The 25,382-nt window shown below is 37.3% G+C and overlaps 1 protein-coding gene across 3 annotated transcripts in view; it reads right to left on the bottom strand.

Moving 5' to 3' along the window:
* Positions 1 to 25,382, bottom strand: part of AUH (AU RNA binding methylglutaconyl-CoA hydratase) — a 114,540-nt gene that overhangs the window by 78,545 nt on the left and 10,613 nt on the right. For 2 of the 3 annotated variants that reach the window (XM_062609861.1, XM_062609858.1), the window contains exon 4: positions 2,039 to 2,125. The exons of the other annotated variant lie outside the window; for it this stretch is intronic. In XM_062609861.1, the coding sequence (XP_062465845.1) occupies positions 2,039 to 2,125 (87 nt within the window). The remainder of the gene's footprint in view (positions 1 to 2,038; positions 2,126 to 25,382) is intronic. 3 annotated transcript variants of the gene reach the window in all.

Here is a 25,382-nt window from a genome sequence, read left to right as displayed (position 1 = left end):
TGGTGGAATACACCATGTGACTGAAAAATAAGAGCTACTTCTATAGTATGTATGCCGAAGCATATATGATATGAAAATTGACCAATAACATTACAAGTGATATCTCAATATTATTCTCTAATGCTGTAAAAAAGCCTTTCAAAAATGAACTGGGAGATGGTCAAATATCATGTAACCATTAAAGAATCATCTAGTGACCATTCTGTTTAGGGTTTTAAAGCAGAAATGGCAAAATGGCAGGACAGAGGCAATAAGGAAGGAGGGATGGAGAAGGGGGAGAAAAAGGAGAAGCGGATGGGGAGAAAGACACTCCACCTATGAAAAAGCTTTGTTATAATATTGTTCAAGTGCTATGTTCAAATTCTTTTTCTTTTCCAACCTGCAGCACGTGTAATTGCTGTTTTACATTCCCTCACAAACCCTCCTACCTAGGTACTTCAGTGACCAAGATTCTCAAATATTAATTCCACTCACAGTTTCATGTTCCTTTCTTGAAAAAGAGATCAGAGATCAATGAATGAACGTATTCACACTGATTTCCTAAAGCCTAAGTAATTCACTGTTAGCATGATGACATACTGCAAACCTTTTAGACAACACTAAATATTTGCTCACATATTCAGTAGCTAAATATTCTCACAGGAACCTTAATGAAGTTGAAGATAATCAAACATTTGTCTTAAAGTCTTTTCAATTCTGAAGCAAAACAAAGCATCAAATCACTGTGTAACTTTTCCAGTCATTCAGCACAGAATGATGAATCCAAATACTTGTTTTGACTTTAGAAATTTTTGCATGTTAAAAAAATAAAAAATAGGTGATTTTTTTTTAATATGTATTTCCTAATCATTTAAAAATCCTAAAATACATGGCCCCTTCTTAACCATTAACAGCAGCTCAGAAAATATTTTCAATAACTTCAGTCCAAAACAGACTAAAAAAATATTGCTTAGAGCTAAGGAAGCCTCCAAGAAATCTTACAAAGTAACTAACTAGAAAAACTTGTTGCCTCTTGCTCAGCATTCCAATAAAGGCCAGCATGAAATACAGTATCAGCGGCAGGAAATCAATTATGTATTCACTTGCTGATACTTCATGATTTTATATATTTATTGAAAAAGCACTGAGGATCTGCTTGGCCTCAGAAACAACACATTAATTTGAGGACACAAGTTATCTCCATTAAGTACTTAATCGAAGATTCGTTCAGTTATCTGTCATTTACCTGCAAAATCACATTGGTTTCTTTGTTTCCATTCACAACATTCTGCCAAACCAAGATCTGACGCTGTTATCAAGGAAATGCATCTAAAAACATTCCCTAAGAAATTACTTCATACTCAGTTTTGAGGCAGAATGTCAAGTGACAAAATAAATTGAATGTATACATTCATTGTATAAAATTAATTGCCTCAAACTTGGCTCAGTTGACCTCTTTCGACAAATTCACAATGGCCTGTTGAAAAACAATTACATTAAAGCTAATTAGCAGAGATGTAGAAACATAATGATGTGATGGTGAACTCATAATGTAAAATTTACAAAGAAATTACTATCCTTAAAAGCTGCTACAACACAATTCAAATCCAAAACTATTAACAGGTTTTACTAGACCAGAACAAGTGCATACTAAACAAAATGTTAGAAGGCTTTAGTAGCTAATTTTGTATCAACAGCTGATGTTTGACATGTTTCTAAAATGTATTGAAGACTGTAGTAATTATACCAACCACAAGAATGCAGTAGTAAAAATGAAATTCTAAAGTATTTGGATGTCACTGAACAAATCCATCCTTTATGAGGAGAACAGGGCATATCACCGCTCTTTCAGCCGAGACAGCTTTTCCTAGCATTCTGAAAAGAAGTCCAAACTCAATTAGGAACATTTTAAAAGAAGCAATGTACCATGATTTGTATTTATCAATATAAATAGTTGTGAATGCCTGTCAAGAATCAAGCAAGCAAGCTTATATCCCTCTGATCTAGCCCTTCTCAGGTTACAGTTGAAATAACATTGTTCAAGGGATAAGTTACATACCCATTTCATTGATAGTTGCTCTTGTTTTTGAGACAAAAGAGCTAACTTCACTTGAGTGCATTTTTGCTCTTTCTTTAAGGTCAGCACCTGAAAGTGACATTTCACATACACGTTAGCAAGTTGTAAACGGTACCATAAACACATTTTCACAGGTAAAATATTCCTGTATGCCAAAAAAATTTCAGTCTACTTTGAGAAAAGGACAGTTCAAATTGGTCACATTTATTTCCCACAGATTTCAAGGAAAACATGGACTATTTATCAAGGAAAAACAAAACCCAAAAATATCAAATTACCCACCACCGGATTTTCACTAAGTTTATTCTTTCCGGTGACGTTTCCTCTTATACTAGAATAGTTCATGGATAATAGCATTTATGTTTTTATTTTCTCAACTGTGTCACAAAGTCTGATAAACCTGGGGTTTTATATATTGTGCTCTTATTATTTTATTGGTAGATAACTAAATAGCTAGAGTTCATATTTTTACATTAACAAACTACATTTATCTAAATAAAAAAAGAATCTACAGTGGACCTACTACCATTTTTCAACCCACTTTACTGAAATGAATTTTTTAAAAAGTTACATATTTTTTGTTCTTAAAAAAAAAGTAAATTTTAATCTATTTCTTTATGACTATATGAAAATAATGCTGTTTAAAAAGCACACTGTAAGAAAAGATGGTTACAAAAGTGTGTTTTTAAAAATTCACTGATACATAAAAACAACATCTCATGAATGTGTAAAGAAAAAGAGAATCAGATAGGAATAATAAAATAGCTAAATGCAAAGTAAGATAGGCAGCCGATCTTCCTTACAGATGAAGAATATATGAAAAATTCTAAATTTGCATATACACATTTATCCTACAACATTCCCGCAGCAACTTAACACATATCTTTTCCATCTGGCAAAAATGAACCTATAATCTCTTGGCATATGTTTGAAAAGGCTAAACATGGTATACAACCCATGCAAAAAAAAAACAGCTTTATGTTTCTCTACCCTGAGAATCAAAATATTACCCATTCAGGAAAAAGTATCATTAATTTCGTAACTCAATTTTAAATTAAGCAGTCATACGCTTCCCCTTTAATATTTCTGGACTTAACTCATGCTAGACCCTCTTAACCCTCTTCATCACATACTTAGATATACTTTTGTTGACAGCATTATTGAAATTCAGAACTCTAGTCTAGCTCTGAGAAAATCAGTATCTCAATCTGACATCTTCTGACAGACATCCAGCTACTGGATTAAGGTAACATGCACAATAAAGCTACTCTACATCTCTTCTCTTTCACTATAGCCAAGCTCCTAATTTCATTAAGACTTTTGTTCTCCTCCTGTGCATGTTAATATAAAAACAATGAAGCATCAGTCCTGACCGCATTTCCATGGTTCCCCCTAAATAATGTCAGGTTTAATTTACAGTATCAGACACATTGCCAAAAGCTTCCAAACAACCTTCTAGGATATGCCACAACTAAAGACAATATGACAGACTAGTTGAGCAGGCAGTGTAAACAAGAATTATTGTGGTCAACTGCAATTGTGGCAAAACTGCAATTGCTACCTTAGTAACTCACAATGAATGCATACAGAAATTGTGCCAGGAACCTAAAAAGCAAACAAAATTTGCATCCATAAATCCGGCTAGAACTCCAAATCATATAAAACTGCAAGCAAGTTTCAAAAATGCATTTTTGTACAGGACTCAGCAGCTAAAAGGAGCTTTATAAAACTTCATGACAAAACCTGCTGTAAAAGCTTTATCAGCAAGCGTGCAAATAATATCTGTTATTTAATAATCAATATCTGTTATTTAATAATAAATAATAAACTCTGATATCTGTTAATGTCTGGGTCTAGCTTTTCCAACTCTGTCCAAAACACTGCCAATATGAGAAGAACAACAAACTGTGTGCTTTGTGAACAAGAAAACTGTACGGCTGAGCAATCTGGCTCAAAAGTTCCACACTCTGAAATCCTGTTCACTGGGCATACCCTTTGAAATATATAAAGAAAACTTCAAAAGAGAGACACTGACTCTAAAAAAATACCTCCAGTATTACTGTTTAGAAAATGTACTGTCAGGATAGGATTAAGGCAATTTACAGGGTTTGATTTATTCAGACTCATTTAAAAAAAAAAACAAAACTCAACCTAAAATAGAAACCAAATTCTAATACAAAAAATAGACAAGCTGCAGACTTCTTTCATTTAGAATATATATTTACTTGAAGATATTTAAAGAAATTTATTAAATTTTCATCAAAGAAAGAATGAGTACAAGGTAGCTGCAAATACTGAAAAAATATTTCTAGTACAATAACTAATCTTAGTGTCTTAACCAAGTTCTGTAGTCTTATATTTCCATTTTTAAGCATTTCTCCCTCATAACTGTCAAGGAAATGGAAAAAGTTTCCTACTAAAATAGGAAAGAAACCTTTCCTATTTTTGACCTCCAAAGCATAATAACAGTAACTTAAGACTTTTATGCAGAACACACACATTGGCATCCTCTGGTTCACAAGAGATGGACCTGCCACATACTTAATACTTTTGCTCCTGTTGTAAGATTCAACCGCTGATCAAAGAATTATTGAAGAATTCCTAGATCCATACAGCAGGGAACTATTCACAGTTTTCTTCAAAATCTGTTCTTAAGTCAGAAGTAGGAAAGGTTAAGTTTCTGAATAGAGTCATGAAGGAAAAATAAGTTTCAACCAGAGACTTCTGCTCTCAGCTACTGAAACCAAAAATTCCTCCTCTCACCCCAAATTTCCTAGTTTAAAGTAACTGAAAACTGTATTTGCTCAACTGCTGAGAGCAACAAAGTAGCTAAGATTTTCAAACGACAAAACTCTGACAGAAAGAACCTCTGCAACTTTCCCATGGGCCACAGCTGAAATGTGCAGATACATTTGGCCTACCTGCTTCCCCACATCCACTCCCAACATTCTGGGGGCTGTACCTTACGTCAGTGATTCCACACCACACTGAACGCGAGGCTCTCTAACCTCTTCTACCCAAATATATAAAGAGGGGGGAACCTGAGCTACCAGTGAGCGGAGGCAAACTAACTGTTGCAGATTTGACTGTAAACTGCAATTATGTCCCCACATCCATCCGGTTTGTACTGAAGCATGAATCATCGTTTTCGCTGTATTAGGATTTCTGGCGTCTCAGTGCTTTGTCGCAGTAACCGATTTTCATCTGCACAAACATAGCAAAAGCTAGTCAAAACTAACTGTGATTCTAGGGGTCATGCTCTGCAATTCTCACCTCTCTGCTCCCAGCACTTCGAAAACTCCCTTTTAAATGGAGGGCCATTTTCAAATTACTAGCTGTTACTACATGACAAAAAATTTGTAACAGTGAACGACTACACTGACAGTGCAATCAGCCACATCCTCATACAGCCACATTAGGATGAAGACAGGTACTCTTCACTTCTTGAACAACTTTTCTTGAATCAAATTAACCCACAGAAGTGCCACCTCCAAATTTACAAAGTGGTAGAAGAGAAGCACTTCCCTGCTTACCAGATACCAGCACAAACAGCAGACTTTTGAAACCTGCTGAGCAGCACGTCTGTAAACTGGTATTGGAAGATCAACCCTTGAAACTACTGTGAGAAAGATGCATGCTCCTTTACATGCTACCTACACTTCTACTGAAGTTTGCCAATCCAACAGAAAACTTCTGTTTCTCATTTCCCCCCTCAATATTGGAAGAACATAGACAAGTTAGTTATTTCTTCCCTTACTTCCCATAAGTATAAAAACCCTGATGTAATCAATTAACTCTTTTTGCAAGTTTTTAAATATTCAGCTACTCAATGGTCGGCTGTTGTACACTGTCAGTCCAGAGAGTTTCTGCAGCATGCGCCTGACTTATATTTCACAATGATGCCAGAGAAAATGCTTATTCAAGAAAGCCAAGGGCAGTCCAGCAAGATAGGCATACTGCTGTTATTCACCAGAATTTTTCTGCCTATGTATCTGTATGACAAGGATGGCTATTTAACTTAGAGAACACACCAAAAGTAAGTAAGTTTTACAGTGATTACTCTGACCCTATGCCTCTTGCCTAATTTGGATATTTTCACACACTTTCTAAACAGAATTTATATACTGTTGAAAAGCTAAGTGTTGTGTTTGAAAAATCTGTTCCAACATCTTTGTATAGCCTCATTTTCCAAATACCGTAAACGCCTAGAAATTTTCTTGTACAGTGCTGTTCCATACTATGCTTTAACACATACTTCCAAAACACACCACAAAACATTTAAACATCATACTTATACATCATACCTAAAAATTTAACTTTACTCAATAAATATTTTTATTTAAAAATACATGCTTTAGAAATCTGGCACACCAAAATTGAACAGTGAGGTTATTCTACCAAGTGTCAAAAGGTTCCCAAAGTGCCTTTTCTCTGAGAAGAGGAAAGGAAGTGACACATCACAGGCATCTGAGGTAGAATAAAGTATTGCAGCAATGTTATTTTTAGCTTGCTCTTTGATCTTGCTAAACACAGATCAACCAATTCTGTCAGCGCACCAAAATTTCAATAAGGAAGTAATATGTGAGAGTATCAGAAGATATTCTTTTGCATACTCTGTCCAATTCCTCTGTATCTTGTTGCAAAAAACTAAGAACACTGGAAACTGTAAAGCACAGAGGCACCACCTATAATATGCTTAATAATCCAAAGAAACAGGTTAAGGAGTAAAAAACTAGGAGTAAAAAATATGCAGTACCTTACCAATTAAAAGCTTACCAATTAAGAGCTGCTACGTACCCACAGCTTATTCCTACAGAAAATAATTAAGCAGACTGTAAATTAATATCCCTTCTTCTCTACACAGAAAAATAAACACTTAAAATACTAAGTTAAAATATTGAGGCAAACAGCCAACTCTGACATACATTATAGACTAACTTATAGCTACGAGCCAAAAAAAAAAAAAAAAAATCAACACATAGGATACATGTAAATATCTTTCCTCAAAGGGACATGCATGCAAGAAATCCATGTTTAGCTGAAATCATTAGTAGAACCACAATCTACTTTTATGAGGTTAGGAATACCTTAAAAGGGAGCTATTGGTACATAACTGAGGACAAACACTATAGCCAACTTAAATTCAAACTCAGATTTTTTTTCTTCTCCAAATTTCCAGTAATTTCAGATATTAAACTTCTACATCCTGAAATACATGCAGGACAACTTAATTCCCCATTTTAAACAGAAACTGCAATATGTCATGAAACAAATATATTTATTTAAAGCATCAAGTGTAAGGCAAGCAAAAATTTGTTTAAATAGAATTAGTGTTTGTTAAATACATCCACCACAGTAATAAACAAGTAAATAATATTATTCTGCTGACAGACGCACAGTTCAAATTAATATATTTAAAAATCCTTTTAATAAACAGAAAAGCACAATTTAAATTAATGTCACCATGTAGATTAATTAAGTTTGCTTTCAATTACCATTTATCAAGCTACATGCTTGAGAAATCACAGTACAAAACAAAGTCAACCACTACTGATATCTCTTGCCTGTGTGAAAGACAAAAAAAAAACAACCAAACAAAAAAAGTTTCATGCTTTGCAGACAAAATACACATGCATTCTAGTAAGAATTTCATTGCATCTCCCAGCCCAACCAGATGTAGGATACTCGGATCATCAATCTCTGACTACTACAGCTACTATGGATTGTATTCTTGACTAAAATTAAGTCCAGTCTGACAAATTGAGAGATGCTTCATAAATATTAACTATTCTGCACCACCTTTCACAAAGTAACAAAGAAGATTATCACCTATTTGTTAGGACAATAGAAAAGTCTAGGCTGGAAGAAATCTCTGGAGATCACCTGGTCCAACACTCTGCCAAATGCACAGACCTGGATTAGGTTACTCAGGGTCATTTCAAGTCTTTAATACTGCTGGCAGGGTAAATTCCAGTATTTCTTTGTGGAATCCATTCCTATGCTTAACTCTTAATTAATTTCCTCATAATTAAGAATATATTTATTTTTTCTGGATGCAATTCTCCAAAAACAACTTGTGCCCACTACCTCTTCTTACATGCTTGCAAACAGAGTACTTTTCTATCTACCAGGCACAGAAAAAACAGTTATCCCTCCTCCCTCAGCAATCTCCAACCCTCTCATGACCTTCAGCTGGCCTAGTAAGCGCTGACTAAAGTAAGTATATGCTTTGATCTTCTGATGGTTCTCTCCCTTGTGCAGGCCAGGACACTATTTGCCTTCTTTACTGCCACAGTACACTGCTAGTTCATGTTAGGCTTGCTGTCCCCATGAACCCTTAGATTATTGGCTGTGGAGCTATACCCCACCCAGCCAGCCCCAGCCTGTTCTGCTACTTAAAGATTATTCCATTCCAGGTGCAGGACTTCATAGTTATCTTTGTTAAACTTCATGCAATTCCTGCTGGCCCAATTTTCCAGCCAGTAAAGGTCCCTCTGAATGGTGGCTTCTACTTCCCACACACTTAACTTTCCTTTCACTTTGAAGCCATTTGCAAACTCAATGAGGGTTCAATCCTACCATTAGAATATTTACAAAGATATTGAACAGCACTACCAGACCCCGCACTGACCCTCAAGAACTCCACTGAGAGTTTGGCTTTAAGGCAGTAACATTACATCATCCTTTGATCTTGGCAGGTGAGCTGCTTTTCACAATCTGTATGTCCAGGCTGTATCTAACCAACTTGTTTACAGGGATGCTAGGGGAGAATATGTCAAATGCTTTGCTAAAGTCAAAGCAGATAGTATATATAACTCTTCTCTCATCCACTGAATAGTTTCATCACAGAAGGCAATCAGTTTGGTGAGACAATTTACCCTTGGTAAATCTTAAATTGGGCTTTCCCAGCCACTTGTCTTTCATGTGCCTGAAAAAACCTCCACAAAGACTTGTTCCATAATTTCCCCCAAGACTGAAGTGAGACTGACTGGTTAGTAGTTTCGCAAATTTTCCTTTTTGCAGATGGGTGAAGTATTTGCCCTCTTCCAGTCACTCTTCAGTGACGTTTCAGATATGATAGATGGTGGCTTTCCAGTACCAAGCCCCCTGCAATGAGCAAGGATACCTTCAACTAAATCAGGTTGCTCAGAATCACATCCAGCCTTGAATGTCTCTAGGGACGGGACATCCACCACTTCTCTGGGCAATCTGTGAAAGCATTTTACCACCTTCATTGTAAAGAATCTTTTCCTCACATCCAGCCTAAATCTTCCCTCTTTCAGTTTAAAACCACCACCCCCTGTCCTACTGCAAAAGGTCCTGATAAAAAAATCTCTCCCCATCTTTCTTATAGGTCCCTTTCAAGAACTGGAAGGCTGCAGTAAGGTTTCCCCGGAGTCTTCTCTTCTCCAGGCTGAACAACCCCAACTCTCTCAGCCTTTCCTCATATGAGAGCTGCTCCAGCACTCTGATGGGTTCTGTGACCCTCCTCTGAACCCTCTCCAATAGGTCCATGTCTTTCCTGTACTGAGGACTCCAGAGCTGGACGCTGTACTGCAGGTGGGGTCTCACCAGGGCAGAGCAGAGGTGAGAATTACCTCCCCTGACCTACTGGCCACATTCCTTTGGATACAGCCCAGCATATGGCTAGCTTTCTGGACTGTAAGTGCACATGTCCAATCTTTGATCCACCAGCACCCCCAAGTCCTTCTCCTCTTGTGTACTCTCAGTCCCTTAACACCCAGCCTGTACCGATACTGGGGGTTGCCCTGACCCAGGTGCAGGATCCTTCACTTGGCCCCAATGAACCTCATGGAGTTCACATGAGCCCACCTCTCAAGCCTGTTCAGGTCCCTCTGGATGGCATCCCGACTGTCGGGCATGTCAACTGCACCACTCAGCCTGGTGTCATCTACAAACTTGCTGACAGCACACTCAACCCCACTATGTCACTCAATCCCCCTATGTCGCTATCCCCACTATCCACTCAATCCTGTTATGTCGCTGATGAAGATTTAAACAGTACTGGTCTGAGTTCAGACAGCTGAGGGATGCCACTTGTGTCCATCCAGACACTGAGAACATATTCTCACGTAAAAGGGAATGGAGTACTCCAAAAATTGTACTCAAGTATTCAGAATTCAATTTTTCAGATGCAGAAAATTCTTAGAAAGTCTGTACACTGTTAAGATCCAGAAAGATCTGAAATTAATATAAGTGAGAGTACATATATGCTCATGATCATTAGGAAGAAATTTTAGAATGTAATGTATGACGAACCAAAAAAGTAAACCGAATGCACTACCATGGGACTTTGGCTTAAGAGTGAATTAATAATACACATAAAAGCTGGTTCTGAAACCCCAAACGGCTATAAGCAGTCACTGGTTAAAAAACAGACCCTGCCCTTACACTTATCCGACTGGGGTGTCTCCCTGTCTTTGTATGGTTGCACAAACATATTAAGGAGGCTATGATAGATTTTTCATAATTGCCTGTTAAATAACATTTCATTTAAGAAACTAGTTCACAACATATGGTCATCACAAGGTTTTTAAAGCAGCAGACTTCATAATTCACCTTTCATAGCTTAAGAGTTAACTGCTCTACTAAACATTTGCTTTAACGAAGAGCAGCCATGAATCCTACTGCACACCAGTACAGACACAAATTTTTGCACACACCACCTGAACTGAGTACAAAATAAAATGTAACTTTGATAAAAATATTCTAAATTTCAAAACAAATTGAGCAGGATGCTGGCTGCAGTCATTTTAGTAAAGGGAAAAACAATTTGACACGAGGGATGCTATGAGTGTTTCTACATCAGGAAGTAATTTAAATAAAATTACACCTTTTTATGCAATACTTTGAATTCCTGAAACTCTCTAAATGTGGATATATGATTTCTAAAGTAAAATCTGATACTAATATTCTTCCATGTAAGATTTGCTGTCATGATGTACCAGCATGGCTTGGATATCTGCACCTTTTGCACTTATCCTCTTTGTGTCAGAGAAAAGTTCCCGAAAATCATCCAGCTACAGAGAACAAACAAAATGTCTACAATGCCTGTATATTTGAGCCTTTGGCAGGATGCCAGTACTAAGCATTCCCTCTGGAAAAATAGCAGTCTTGTAGCTCTACTGCTTTAAGTTATCTCGTCTCTTGCAATAAGTTACACCCACGTCAGCAGATTCGAAGCACTAGCTGCTAAATCAGTTCCCATAAATGGGTTATTTCAGAAAGTACAACTTCTGGAGTTTTTTACTTTTTTTTTTTCTGTTACGCTTTTGAATCCCAAGCTTTTCTTAAAAGGCCAAGGTGCTAATTCAGACACTTTTCCTCCCTAAACACAGGAATCCTAAATATAAATGATCCTAATTTTATATACAAATGTTCTACAATCCCTTTTCAATGCCTATGCAAATTCAAACCAGATATAGATCAAAGTCAGCTGGCTTTTTTTCCATCCTCTGACCAGCTCTAAATTTAGAAGCACCCAGCAATATTCATCCTGTTAAAACTTATGAGCTGATACCTCACATGCTATTCCTAAATTCATCTTCCTTTGCAGAAAGGGACAAAAAAAAAATAAATTATTATAAGGATCTTAATCTTACCTCTTAAAAAAAAAAAAAATTGCCATTTTTTTTCCCAAACACTGACCAGTTTTCTTTGTGACAACTTCCATCCTCCAACAGTTGCCTCAGTCATTCCCTAGTCCCTAGTATCCTCTTACAGAGCCAAAACATTGCACAACTATCACAGCAGGGCTTCCTGTGGTTTCCCCCATGGTCCATGAAAGAGACCAGTACTGACTGGTAGAAAGATACAAGAACGGGACAGTTACCTGTTTCCAAACAGCATGTTAAGTCAATATTTGATTCTGTGCTATGCCTCACTTTTAGTGACCTATGTCAGGCTAACAGTTTAGGACTAGCAGAAGACAGGCACACAGGAGGCAACACCCCTTGATTCTCAGAAAGATACAAAAGGAGAAGACCATGGTAGCAGCAGTGAAGGTCACCCAGTAAGTGGCTAGGAACCACAAACACAGACCTCTAGTGTGATCAAATCACGACAGACCTGCTCGTCCCATGTTCAAATGGTCCCTCACACAACAGCCCAGCTAGTTAAACACAGCAAGACCATGAGTATCCACCTCACATCATGGTCATGATAAATATCAGCATTTAATAAAAACAATGTGTATTGCAATTATTATTCAATAGAGAACTTAAAGCTTTTTTTTTAAAAAAAAAGTAAAGCTACTTCCTTTACCACTTGTATTTCTACTTCCACAATAAGCATTACAGACATACTTCTTTAATTCAGTCATTCTGGTAGTCTGAAAACACAACTACCTGACTTCCCTAAACCACTTTTCATTTACAGATTCAGCCTTCGCTAACAGAACTTCTATATTGTGTCTATAACATGATGTGCACTTACTTTCTGGTAATGAAACATAACTGAATTCTCAGAGAGAATAAAGAAGCTCAAACTAGACAACCATAAAAGCTTCACTTTTTAACCACACTATTTAGCTCCATACTAATGGTGGAATTATTAATTACGGTTTCTATTTATTTTGCACCTTCTGTAAGAAAATCCTCTGAACATATCAGCAACAGAGTTCTTGGGTTTTAAACAATGAACTCAATAGAATAAGAATGTATGGCTGTTTTAACACCACTACTATTAAAAAAATACCCTTTAAAAAAATACCACATCTCAATTATATCAACTGCAATAGCTTTCCCATGAGTCTGCTAGTACAAGCTATTTTCCAGGCAAGTGACACAATTTTCTTTCTTCTGATTAACAAGCAGGCATTCCTAAACTTGTTAGTGCTAAGATTCTTCATCCTTCCTCTTTAAATGAATAGTGATATTCAGGTTGAACATAATAAATAGTACGCCCAAAATTTTGACCAACCTGCTGTTTTATTCCACTTTGATTTCTAGTAAATTAATCAGAAAAGGACATCTTCATTCTACTATTACAGACGACTGACTCAAATCTTTTGCATATACCATATATTTAACCCACTGCACATATGCCTTTATAAATGTTAAAAGGAATTGAAAATGCAGGGTTTATCTGTTTTGATTAGTAATAATTACAAAAATAGTTTATCAGCACACCCAGTCTTATGATCCATAAATAGAAAAGGAGGAAATGTGCTAAAAAAGTGGTAAAAAAGAGAAAGCCAGAATCTCTTCTAAAGAAGTCCTAAAGTCAGTTTTAGGCATAAATTCTATTAAAGAAAGGAGGAGTTCTTCCTGCGAAAAACCACGGTTTGACCTGTGCTATCACCTGAATGTAGATGATGTCATGGCTGAAAGTGTTTTTCTTCATTACCTTCTGTCCTATCCCCTGGTCTGAAAGGCATCACTCTGCATCTCTTTAGCTGCCTTTTGGTTGCTTGCTTGCTTGCTTGTTTTTTACAGTGATCAGTATTAGTAATATTGGTATATTAGTTGGAAACTTTCAGCAGGTCAAGATTCAATGACACTATGTAACAAGTGATACTTCCAGTGGGACATTTAAAGAAGCAGGTAAATAATACATGTAGCATATTAAAATAAATACATTAAAATAAAATACATTAAAATAATCATGACTCCCAGTTACAAGATGATCATCCTCTGCATACAGCAGGCTGAAAACAAAACTGAGGTAAGACCTGAAGTAATGGCCTTAGAAAGTATAGAGTTTGGGAACCTTCTCAAGCTGTAACAGGTGAGACGAACTAGGACTTTTATGGGAAATCTCTAACCCTGAAGACTTTTTTTTCTGTTTTAAGATCCAGAGCTCAGCTTTAGCCACTTTAAGTCTATTCAAAAAGCTTTAAAACTTCAACTCAAAATCCAAAATGCATTAAAATGGCTAGCATACCTGCACAAACATCTCTGGCTCATATTAATATTGAGCCAGCACTCAAAGCCAAAGTCTTGCCATTCCACACAGTACTTTGTGAAAGTAAGGACTAGTAAGCATTCGAGCCATGAGCAGGAGCATGTCTTAATTAGGCTTTGTTCATACAAAAGTCAGACAGGAAAACAGCAGCTGCAATTCTATTTCTCATAAGCATCAAGTGAAGCAGCTCAAAAGTACGTCCCCTTCTTCCCAATGTCCCCAAAGTTTTCAAACTGCCTCAGAAAAATAAATGAAAGTGCTTCCAAATAGAAATGTTTTCTATTCGTTGAGCATATTTTCAGTACCGATGTTGCAAACTCAACTCTATTTTTTAAGTATTTGCTATTTTAAAATACTTCAGAGATATTTGATCTTTTTAAAAGATGGTCCAATAGACTTGTCAGCAAATTACTGCAGAGAAAGAAAAGGAAAGGAAAGGAGATCCAACACTGGAATATCACCTGCCATCTGGAGGGGCTTAGCAAATTACACATATTGATGGCACTTGAGCCCAGAGCTCAATCACTTAAAAACCATATCCATTCACACACAGTCAGTATGCTCCAGCTGGTGACAGAACTCCACAAAGAAATGTTAAAATACCAACAATAGCATATTTTAAACCTGAATTTCTTATATCCTACAAAACCTTACTGCTTCACTATTAACTACAGACATCAAGTTGAAAAATATTTCTGGATGTCGATGACAACTACATACCTGCACCTTCATATCATTAAATAGCTTTTGGGGGACTGTTTTTTGACTAAAACAGGCAGGATCTAACTGAGAGTCACAGCATTTCTTTTTAATTTCTATGGGGGTAAGACAATAAAGAGTTGTCTGATCTGTATAAGCAGACATATATGTATATTTATATTTATTTAAACATACATACAGAATCGACATTTAAATAGGAAAAAAAGTAAAAATTTTACAAGGAGAAATTTACCTAAAGAAAAATCTCTGAATTTCTTAATTTTTCATGTTACCTATATTACTCTTCCAAAGGAAAATATTTTGAAAAGTATGGATGTCCACTGACTGCATATAAAAAACTAAACTACATACAAATCATACCATTTTCACTATAGCCAGATCTCCACCTTTTCTCACATCACTGCATGAGTGTATTGTAATTGTGAATATATAAGCAACTCTATGCTACGTTTATACGGACTGATTATTTTGTTCTCCTCTAGCTTTAAAGAGCTGCAAATTCAGTCTAGATGCTGGATAGCTTTTACTGCAGTATACCTATAACAAAGGTGTCACTGAAGGAAATTAGTGTAAGTAGCAGGCAAAGACAAGAGAAAGTTAAGAAAAAATAATATATATATACCTATATATAATTAAGCACTGAATTTTTTCTTCATATTTGTGGCACATATAAATAGTTGCATTGCGTGTTGCTCTATGGCATTTATGGAAGGAAGAAGATATGAAAGTACCTGTTTAAATATTGTTAAGATGAAAATGCCACAGATTCATATATGTCTAAATACTTCTGCTACATGATCACTCTATTCTTTTCCAAAGCAAGTGGAAAATAATTCTTTACCATGCAATAACTATTTTTGTCATGTGTTGCGCACATGTATTCTATTTCCAGCACACATTACCACCAAGCACATGAGATCAGATTATTTTTTGTCAGAATGTTTTCTCAGCTAAGGATATAAATGGCGAAGCAGGCTCAGTTCCCTCACCAATAAAGAAACCAGATGCCAAAGGCACTTAGTACACCAGGGTAAAGGGGTAGTTAGCTAACCCACCTCAGAGAACTGTAAAGAAAACCAGCAGCCTTTCTTCACAAATCAAGATGTCAAATACCCACAGACGTGACATGAATATTTCAGACAGAGGTGACTACTCTCTTTGACTTAATACTTATGGAAAAGACATGGACCTTGGACACCACAGCAGAAAGACAAATGGTCAGATTTGCATAACAGAAGTTAAAAGGAGTTACACTCATCATCTAAGAACAAATGAATTTACCAATAATGCCCTGGGTAGCAGAGGCCTAGCCAAAAGTTATCCTTAGGAATTCAGTATTAACAGGGCGAACTGATAACCTGTAGCTTTCTGTTAAAGTGCTCTTCACCTGGTTTTAGCCACTTTAAAACCACACAGTTTTTAACTATTTTATATGAAGTACAGATGAGTTAGTGTAACTTCTAACAAAAAATGGATCCATATGCATGTCCTGAAATAGCAGCAAAAACTTTAACCAACATCTGAAACTAAGTTTGCAGCTTTTGAGATGATGTAGGAGATTCTGTGACAGACGTGGAATTTACACATAATAAAGATTTGATAGTTTTCTTTTAACCAGGATTCAAAGATGATTAAAATTGTGAGAATGACATTAACTAAAATGGCAACATTCCATCGTAATCATGTTCAAATGAGCTTGGTATCATTTTGGAGTCAACTAAATTGCTCAACACCCCTACAGACCCTCTTATCATCACCAAAACATGAACAACTTGGTATTACTAAAAGACAGAATTATGTCTAATAAAGTGCTGTGTTTAATCTGCAATAAATAAAATTCCATTTCAAAATATGCAAAGATGTCTTTGGCATCTAAAATGTATTTATTACAGAAGTACAAGCAGCTTGGAGAGGTAGCTGAAGTTCTTGAATTGTCTTAATGCAGGTTAGGATACTAACCCATCTTTCAAGAAAGCCTAAAAGAAAATAAATGGCTTCACTCTTACATACAGAGAACTTTTTCTCAATCCCAAGATTTGAAATGAAAGACATAAAGCAAAAGCACATTGGTGATGCAGCCCAATAGAAAAAGACAGCCAAACAGCATTCTCTAATTTAGGAATGTATCTCAAACCAGTAATCTAAAACTTAATTCCCTAAGGTGCTGCAATTCCAGACTCCCATAAAAAACTGCAACCGTCTCAGGTAAAGCAGTGAGAATAACAATCCACATTAGGTGCCTCCTAAAGTCTGCACACACTGGCAGCCATGAAGGGCTAGAAGTACAGAAAGAATCTTTTCCCAAAACCTGAAGAGTGCCAAAGATATTTTTGGATTAAAAATAGCTAAATAACACCTACTTAAATACTAAGTTTTTAGTTAGAATTCACCACTGCAGTCTGAAAACAGAATGGGTAAGAAGAATAACCCTCTAAGGCTGCAACACCTGCTGGAACAGGCTTAAAATTACTTCAAGCATCCCATTAGCAAAGTTAAAAAGAAGTATGGTAACATTATAGTAGCACTGGTATTCATTACCATATAGGACATTTTTGGAGCTCCCACAGCTAATTGATTTCATTGCTGTTGTTGTACAAAACTAGAGTTTTGTACTGGGTTTGAGTCTGGCTGTCTGCTAAGCCTGCCACAGTTATCTGCTCAGTCCCCACCAACAGGAAAGCGAAGAGTAACAGAACAGCAAAAGCAAGAGAGGCGGGGAAACACCTCATGGTTGAGGAAGTTTAATAAGTACGGGGGAAGAAAGAGATAAAACAAATGATGCAAAAGCAGTTGACCCTCCATGAACAGACCAATGCCTCGCCAGGCTTAAGCAAGAGAAGTAACTTCCCAGTTTTATTGCTGAGCCCAATGTTATTTGTTATGGAACATTCCCTTGCTCAATTCATGTCAGCTGTGCCAGCTGTGTCCCTCCCAGCTTCTTGCCCACCTTCAGGTGACTCACTGGCAGTGAGAAACAGCAGGGACTTTGATGCTGCAAAAGCACTGCTCTGTGACAGCTGGTGTTTTACCAATGTTGTTTTGGTCAGCAATCTAAAACACGGCACTATTTGGGATGCTATAAAAAAAAATCAACTCCATCCCAGCTATGCCCAGTACAAGTTTTTAAGATAAAACTACTAGTACTCAAAGCCTTTGTTAGCACATAGGTCAACCACAAGTGAAACAAGTCGAAAAACCTATGGAGAGCTACTGGAAGCTGATACGTACAAGGGTATCAGAGGACCCACTTGAACTACCCTGTAACTTCATACAGCCTAAAGATACCAGTGAAGACTGCACAGATATTCCTGTAGCTTTAGATATTATATCAACAGTTACCTAGCTCTAGTTTACTTGCAGGAATCAACACAGCCTATATCTTGCTCAAAGATGACACATTATGCCAGATTAAGGGGCTTCCTGCACTGGAGAATCTCGAGCATACTTTGATACACACACAGATACCAGAACAAGTCTGGTAATGGTTATGCAAGTTTCCAGTTAAGTCTTTTTTACTACAGTCAAGTTCATCTGCACATCTCTATATTACACATGTAGGTAGTTAACAAAATTTCTTCCATGGTGTCAGGTACATTGATAGTCATCTAATTACAAGCTTCAAGACACAGCATAGTAAAAAAAAAAAAAAAAAAGTTGTAATGCATTTAAGCAAGTAGCTGTACACAAAGTTCAACACATCTCCGAAGCAGTGCCACAAGGACAAATTCCAAAAGTCAAATTCAACAAGCATGTGAAATGCAAGAAGTCATCTACACAGGTAACCTAGAAAAGGTGCATTTATATAAACCTGATGAACATACCATAAAACATATTTTTAACGCAAAATCTAGTGCACTGCAGTGGCAGTAGATACATAATATAGCTATTGGAGATCTGTTTCCAATCCATACAAGCAGCAATAAGCTGGTTACATCACCAAAGGTATCTGTAGATCAAACCTTAGAGAAGCAGATTAAAAAAAAAAAAAGATGACAAATACAGACCAAAACTATTTCTAGTCTTTAGATATTGAAATAAAAAACTTGGATATATTGTATATCCAGAAAGCAGAGCCTCTTTATAGGAGTAACCAGGAAAACAAACTGTCCAACTACCTAAGGACATCCACTGCATAACATAGTTTTCCCAATATAAAATGTTCTGCATCCATCTGGTATCATTTCCATTTTAATTTAGTCTATTCTGGTAAAATCCACTCCTGAAAAGACTTCACTATTTGAAAATTCATTATAGCACTTTAAGTAAGCTCTCCATTTCCATGCACATTTCATTATTCTAGGTACCCAAGAGAGGTGTCTTTCACTGCTTCATAATCATGTTTACAAGACATCGCTTTCATTTAAATTCTGGGACACACTTGAAGAAGTGTCTCCACAGCTTCTGCTTGTGTCACGTTTGCAAACTAAGTCACTACAAATTCTTACACAGGAGATTTGTGTATCATTTCCATAACTAACCAAAAGATCCTGGGCATTGCGTCAGTTTCAAACATGTCACAAAACTGCAGTTCTCCAGCTGTTAAGGATCCTATTTAGTTTGCTTATTTATGAGCTATATGGTTATATTTATTCTCACTTAAAGAAATGACACTCAGACACTTGCTTATATAAGTCTTAGCTTTAAAGTTAGGCTCAAAACTCTCTATTTTCCATTAAAAAAGCAAGCCGCACTTCCAGAATTTTTAATGAACTTAGTACAAGTTGGAGGAAGGGAACTCAAAATGGTCAAGTTTATCATAGAATCATAGAATGGTTTGGGTTGGAAGTGACCTTAAAGATTACCTGGTCCCAACCCACCTTCCACTAGATCAGGTTGCTCAAAGCCCCAAGCAACCTGGCATTGACGCTTCCAGGGACGGGACATTTGTCTCCCTAGGTTTTCTGTACAGCTACTCAAAAAAGAAGACACCCTGGAGTACAACTCTGACTGCCACACACAGAATCCAAACAAATAAATTTCTCTTTTCACTAGTATATTTATGCTTTGTGACTACTTCTCCAAAACATAACAAAAAAAAAAATTCATACCTAATATTTCAATTTATTAGTTTTAGGCATGCTAATTTGATCATTTTTTTTCACATTTTAAGATAATTTAAGGGCTTTGGGAAAGTTATCCTTATTTCCCATTACCCTCCACCAGTTAAACTAAAGAACTGACCAAATGCCACTCTCTCAGAAATACATCTTTTACCTAGAATTTAGTCTTTTTAATATTTTTAGGCTGTTTCCAATTAAAAAAAAAAAATCAAAAAAATGCCACATCCATTTTGTGCATTTGTTCTAACGGGTAAAAAACCTCAGACAATTTATTAAACTATTTAAACAGAGTAATTACCTCTTTTTTTTCATCAATTAAAACTTACAACCTATATTCTCCAACAGCCAAAGATACACTTTAATTCTGCTCTTATACTTTCCACTTGAATGACACCATTGTCACACCCATTGTGCTAGTCTGTATTACAAAGTCCTGCCTTAGTTAACTCTTGCACTACTAAAGCACTAGCTTGATCATTCCTGTTAAGCCACTGTCCACAAAAACATTGCTTCTACTTGGCAAGAATTACCATGTAACTAGAGGACCAATTCAGACAGATGTGGGGTTTTAGGTAAATCTTACGTTAATAACACAAATCTCAAGTCCAAGGTGGCTTCCATTCTAATGGAGAAGGAGAAAGAGGAATGCTTATATTATTAAGAGAAATGAATCCTTTACATTTCCATTTTTTAACCAGTGTCACAAGCCACACAAGAGAAGGAATGGTCAGATGTTCTGTTTCATCAGCTTGAAAAGGCAAATCTCAAAATTACACCACTCAAAGGAAATACTGCTAAAAAGATGGCTCTCTAGCTGGCTTTTATAATTTCACTAATGGCCTGATAATTTAATTTGTTACTTATCAGCTTTGTGCTCACAAATCACAGTGAGCTACAGTCTACAGCTCACTCAAGACCAAAAAAGGAAGAAAAATTGCATGGAAATATCTAGCACCCCAGCTGAACAGAACCATTTACCAGAAACTTTAAGTTTTATGCTGTGGCAATATTAGCTATGAATAAAGTTGTCTCCACTTCCACTAAAGCCCATGCAAAACAGGAGAGAAGTACACAGTGGTTGAAAGTACTTTCAATTCAAATAATCTTCAAACAGTGAAGAATGGTCTCTCTTAGGCAGAAATATAATGTTTTTATTAATTGCTCCTGGCACTGAAGAAATAACTAAACTAAAGCTATCATTACAGAACTTACAAACTAGAGGAAACAGACACACAATATTTCATAGACAACTGCTTAGAGCACACAATATAGGAAGAGACATCTAAACAGATGTCCTGGCCAAGCCTGATGAAAAGAATCTTGCATCTTAAGTAAGGGATGGAAGAAACAACCAAGCAGCTACAGATTTAGTATCTTCTTTTGAAGGTAATCCACTTTAGAACCTGTAATTAGTACAGTACTAATTACACAGTACTGGTCACTACTCACTCAACTGGAGAGAAAGGTTTCTGACTACTTTTTATCTAGCTCATTTTTTAAGCAAGCTCCTCTAAGACTTCACATGACATGTCCAACCACAATTTCATAGTTCCTCAAGAGAAAAGGTCTTGCCTCGGTCTTTTTGTTTTGTTGGGGGTTTTTTGTTTGTTTGTTTGTTTTTTTTCTGGAAAATCCGTAAGAACTGGATGTGGTGGGTTAACTTTGGCTAGCTGACGGGTGCCCACCATACCGCTCTTTCAGTTCTCCTCAGTAAGATGGGAGATAAAATAAAATTAAAAGCTCGCAGGTTGAAATAAGCACAGGGAGATTACTCACTGATTACCATGGTGGGCAAAACAGGCTCGACTTAGGAAAGACAGATTTAACTTACCGCCAATTTGAGTTAGATAGCGAGAAACACACAAAACAAATCTAAAAACATCTTCCCCCACCCTTCCTTCTCTCCTGGCTCAACTTCACTACTACCTCTTCTACCTCTTCCACCGCAGTGCCAGCAGGATGGGGAATGGGGGTTGCAATAAGACCATAACACTTCTCTGCCACTCCTGCCTCCTCACTTTTTTCCCCAGCGCCAGAACAGGGCCCCTTCCATGGGATAGAGTTCTTCATGAACTGCTCTAACACAGGTCCCTACCCATGGGCCACAGTTCCTCAAGAAACGCTTCAGCATAGGCTTCCATGGCGTGCAGTCCTTCAGTACCACACTGCTCCACTGTGGGTCACCCCCCTTGGGTCATGCCTGCCAGAAACTCTGCTCCTGCATAGGCTGCTCTCCACAGGCCTGTCGCAGCTCTTGCCAGGAACCTGCTCCTGAGAGAGCTCTTCATGGGTTGAAGCTTACTTTAGGGCATGTTCCCTTGCTCCAGCACAGGGTTCTCCACAGGCTGCAGGAGAAGGTCTGCTCCACCATGGACCTCCACAGGCTACAGGGGAACAGCCTGCCTCACCACGGGCTGCACCATGGGCTGCAAGAGAATGAGTTCAACATGTTCTCTGCTCTTGCACTAGAAGTACCTCCTCTCCTTCCTTCTTCCTGACTTTGGCGTCTGTAGTGTTGTTTCTCGCACATTTTTTTCCACTTGTCTCTCTCTCACAGATACCACACATGGTTTTTACTATTTCTTAAATACGTTAATGCAGAGGTGCTATCAGCACCCCTGAGGTGCTCAGCTTTGGGAAACCACAGGTGCATTCTGGAGCTGGCTAGAGCTCATGGTGTCCAATACCCGGACATCTCCTGGTCTCTTTTCACAGAAGCTACCCCCTGCCACAAAAACCTTGCCATGTAAACCCAATATAGTGGTTTAAAAATTCTATTCCCAGCTATCAAGTAACTTTAAGAAAACTGAATGCATATATATATATAAAAAAACAACTTTCCTATACTCTCTACCAAAGAGAAGGCAGGCAAGTGGTTCTTAGCTGAAAGTTTCATTGCTGATGAGAGATGATTTAAAGACTGCACTATCCTGACAGTTTCACCCAACTTCCTACCCCTACCCATGTGCCTGTCTCCTCAACAAGAATGCATCACTCTTTTGGAGATAAAGACAACAAACATAGCTAAATTCTCACATTCTTTCTGAAAAACTTGCTGGAAACCTCCCATTTGTATTTCTTCTGCAACTAGAAGACATACATATATTTATTTATTTTTGCTGCATCAATTAGTCATGCAGCTATCTACCATGTGCCACCATATGCTGCTCTAACTACAAGCAATTTTTTTTTATCATCTTCCAGTACCTTGTTCTACAATTAATCACAAGGTTATGGTAAACATGGGCAGGATAACATATATGAAACAGCACGCTGAACTCATACGAACTACATTCCAATACTAGAATCATGTAAGTGATCAATTAGGAACACAGCAGCTCTGCCACACGTAAGGCCAAGAACAAACTTCTGTTTCAGACGGGCTTTTCTAGCATTCAAAAATCCACAGGCCTTCCAATTTCTTCTGAAGTTCAGCATTCCTCCTCAAGGTAAAAGGCAGAGGAGCTCTTGGAATTATCTGAGGTACTTCCAAAAGAAAGATATTTAAACCAGTTTTCGTTATTGGTATTTTTTTCTGCAACAACTAGGAGACCAAACCACAACCCTAACTGCATTCTTTATTAGCTCAGGTGCTCAAAATAAAAAATCATGATGGCTATTAGTTCTTTCACAAAAACATTAGAAACAAAATTAGCAAGTATAATTAAGCAATGTTGGACAATGCAAGCTGTAGACTCCAAACTGAACAGGTTACTGTGCACACACACACTGAAGACAGCTGTCACGTGGCTGACCAACCTGCCAGATTTCATGTAACTCATATTGTTCAAGGGGAATACAACTGTCATTGAGCTTAGCAGTCTACCAGCAGCTAGCATCAGTGTGACTCTGAACCTTGATTAAAGTCTGGAATAAAAAGAGGAAAGAACCTAGCTATTGTCTACTGCTAAAATCATTTATTTGGGGGAATGAAACGTATGTACAGCAACAAAAATATCTGGAAGACATCAGAATATTTTCACGTGTGATCTAAACACTGGGAAGGAAACAGTGGAGTAATATATTAACTTTCTTCTCAGGTCCTGTGCAGGAGCTGGAATCTGGAGGACCAAAATATGCTATGGAAAAATATACCCTCTCTCCTTGCTTGCTTAACAGAGACTGGAGAGAAAAAGAAAACTACACCCACAGTAATACTTCCCTACTACTCTTGATAGTTCTACAAAAATAAGAGTAGGTCAAGTATTTGAGAGCTATTATGAAACTCCTCTCCTCCTCCATATGAAAACCTCATGAGTGAAGAAGCCTTCAAGGCTCTGCTGTAGCAGGCTTGTCTCCTTCACGAACTTCTGCCAGAAAAACTACACCAGTTGGAAATGGCAGCTGGGAACCACACACCATACAGCCAGTTCAGCTGCGCTGGAAACAAAATTTAGACAAATTATGCCAACAGGAAAAGCACTTGTGTTGGCTTTACTCACATCACAGACCCAAAGGATGAATTTCTGCTGGCGGAAAGATTACTTCTGCTTTTCCAAGAGGGAGCCTTATTGGCCAAGCTGCAGCGACTTTTAGGTCAAAGAGGTTTGAAAAATTCCAACACCCAAATTTTTCAAATTCTCTTGAAAGCTGATTACAAGATATAAGTTAACTATCCATATTATGATACATTTCAAAGATTTCTGAAATAAGATCTCCAAAGAAAAACATTTTTTTAATCTGTCAACTAAAAATTGTCCCAAAGCTATCTTTCTTTTTGTGCATACATATACAAAGAAAATAACTCATCAATCTCACAACCTCTATTTCAGCTATTGCAGTTCACTTTGGAGAAGTAATACTGAAGTTCTTAACAATTATACTCTAAACACAGTCACCAAAATGTCTCAAGAAGTAGGAGGCTCTTGCCCCTAAAAGCTCTCCTTTTAACTCTTCCATGCAAAAAGAAATCCAGAAGTGATCTGTTCCTCTACGGAATTACGGCATTTCATTTTCCTCCCATAAGAGATAGCAGAATTTTTCTGAGTATCAACAGAGGGCAGATGGATGCACGGAGGCTTACGACTCACGTAAGGACTTTTGGGAAAGAAACTACCTATGATTGGACAGGGACAACTATAGTTAAGCAACTGTCCTGGCTGACCAGCCACTAAGGAAGGAAAATAGAACAGTAACTACTCTAAACTGTATACAGTAGCATGCGGTTTCATTTATTAGTACGAGCTAATAGACCAGTGGACTATGAGCCAGTAAGATACTGCCTGAAACAACACATGAGGAATATTTTTTTTTTAAATGCATACAAGTGCCCTCTTGACAGGACATGCAAAGAGGGCTGGAGGCACATGACAGTCCTAAGGGAAACAGTAATACAAGGAATAGCAGGTGAAAAGGAGGAAGGAAAAGAATATAAAAGGAGTCTGTTTCTTTAATTACTCTAACCACCAACAAATAAAACTGTTTAAAAAGAAAAGAGTATCACCTGATCCCAGATATTCATAGTTTGTAATTGCAAAATTGATCACTATCTCATGTGACCAAACACAGAAACGAAGGAGGTAGGAGAAGACCTGGAATCATGCAGCAGGCTTCAGTTTGCCAAAACATTTTTCCAAATGCAAAATTCAACAATAACTAGAAGTTGTATAAATATTACTTTG

This window comes from Pezoporus occidentalis, unplaced genomic scaffold (genome assembly GCF_034315485.1).
Source record: "Pezoporus occidentalis ecotype Australia unplaced genomic scaffold, CSIRO_AGI_Poc_V1 ctg141, whole genome shotgun sequence".
NCBI classification, from domain to species: Eukaryota; Metazoa; Chordata; class Aves; order Psittaciformes; family Psittacidae; genus Pezoporus; species Pezoporus occidentalis.
The sequence above is the reverse complement of the archived record's forward strand: the minus strand, read 5'-3'. Positions and strand labels throughout refer to the sequence as shown.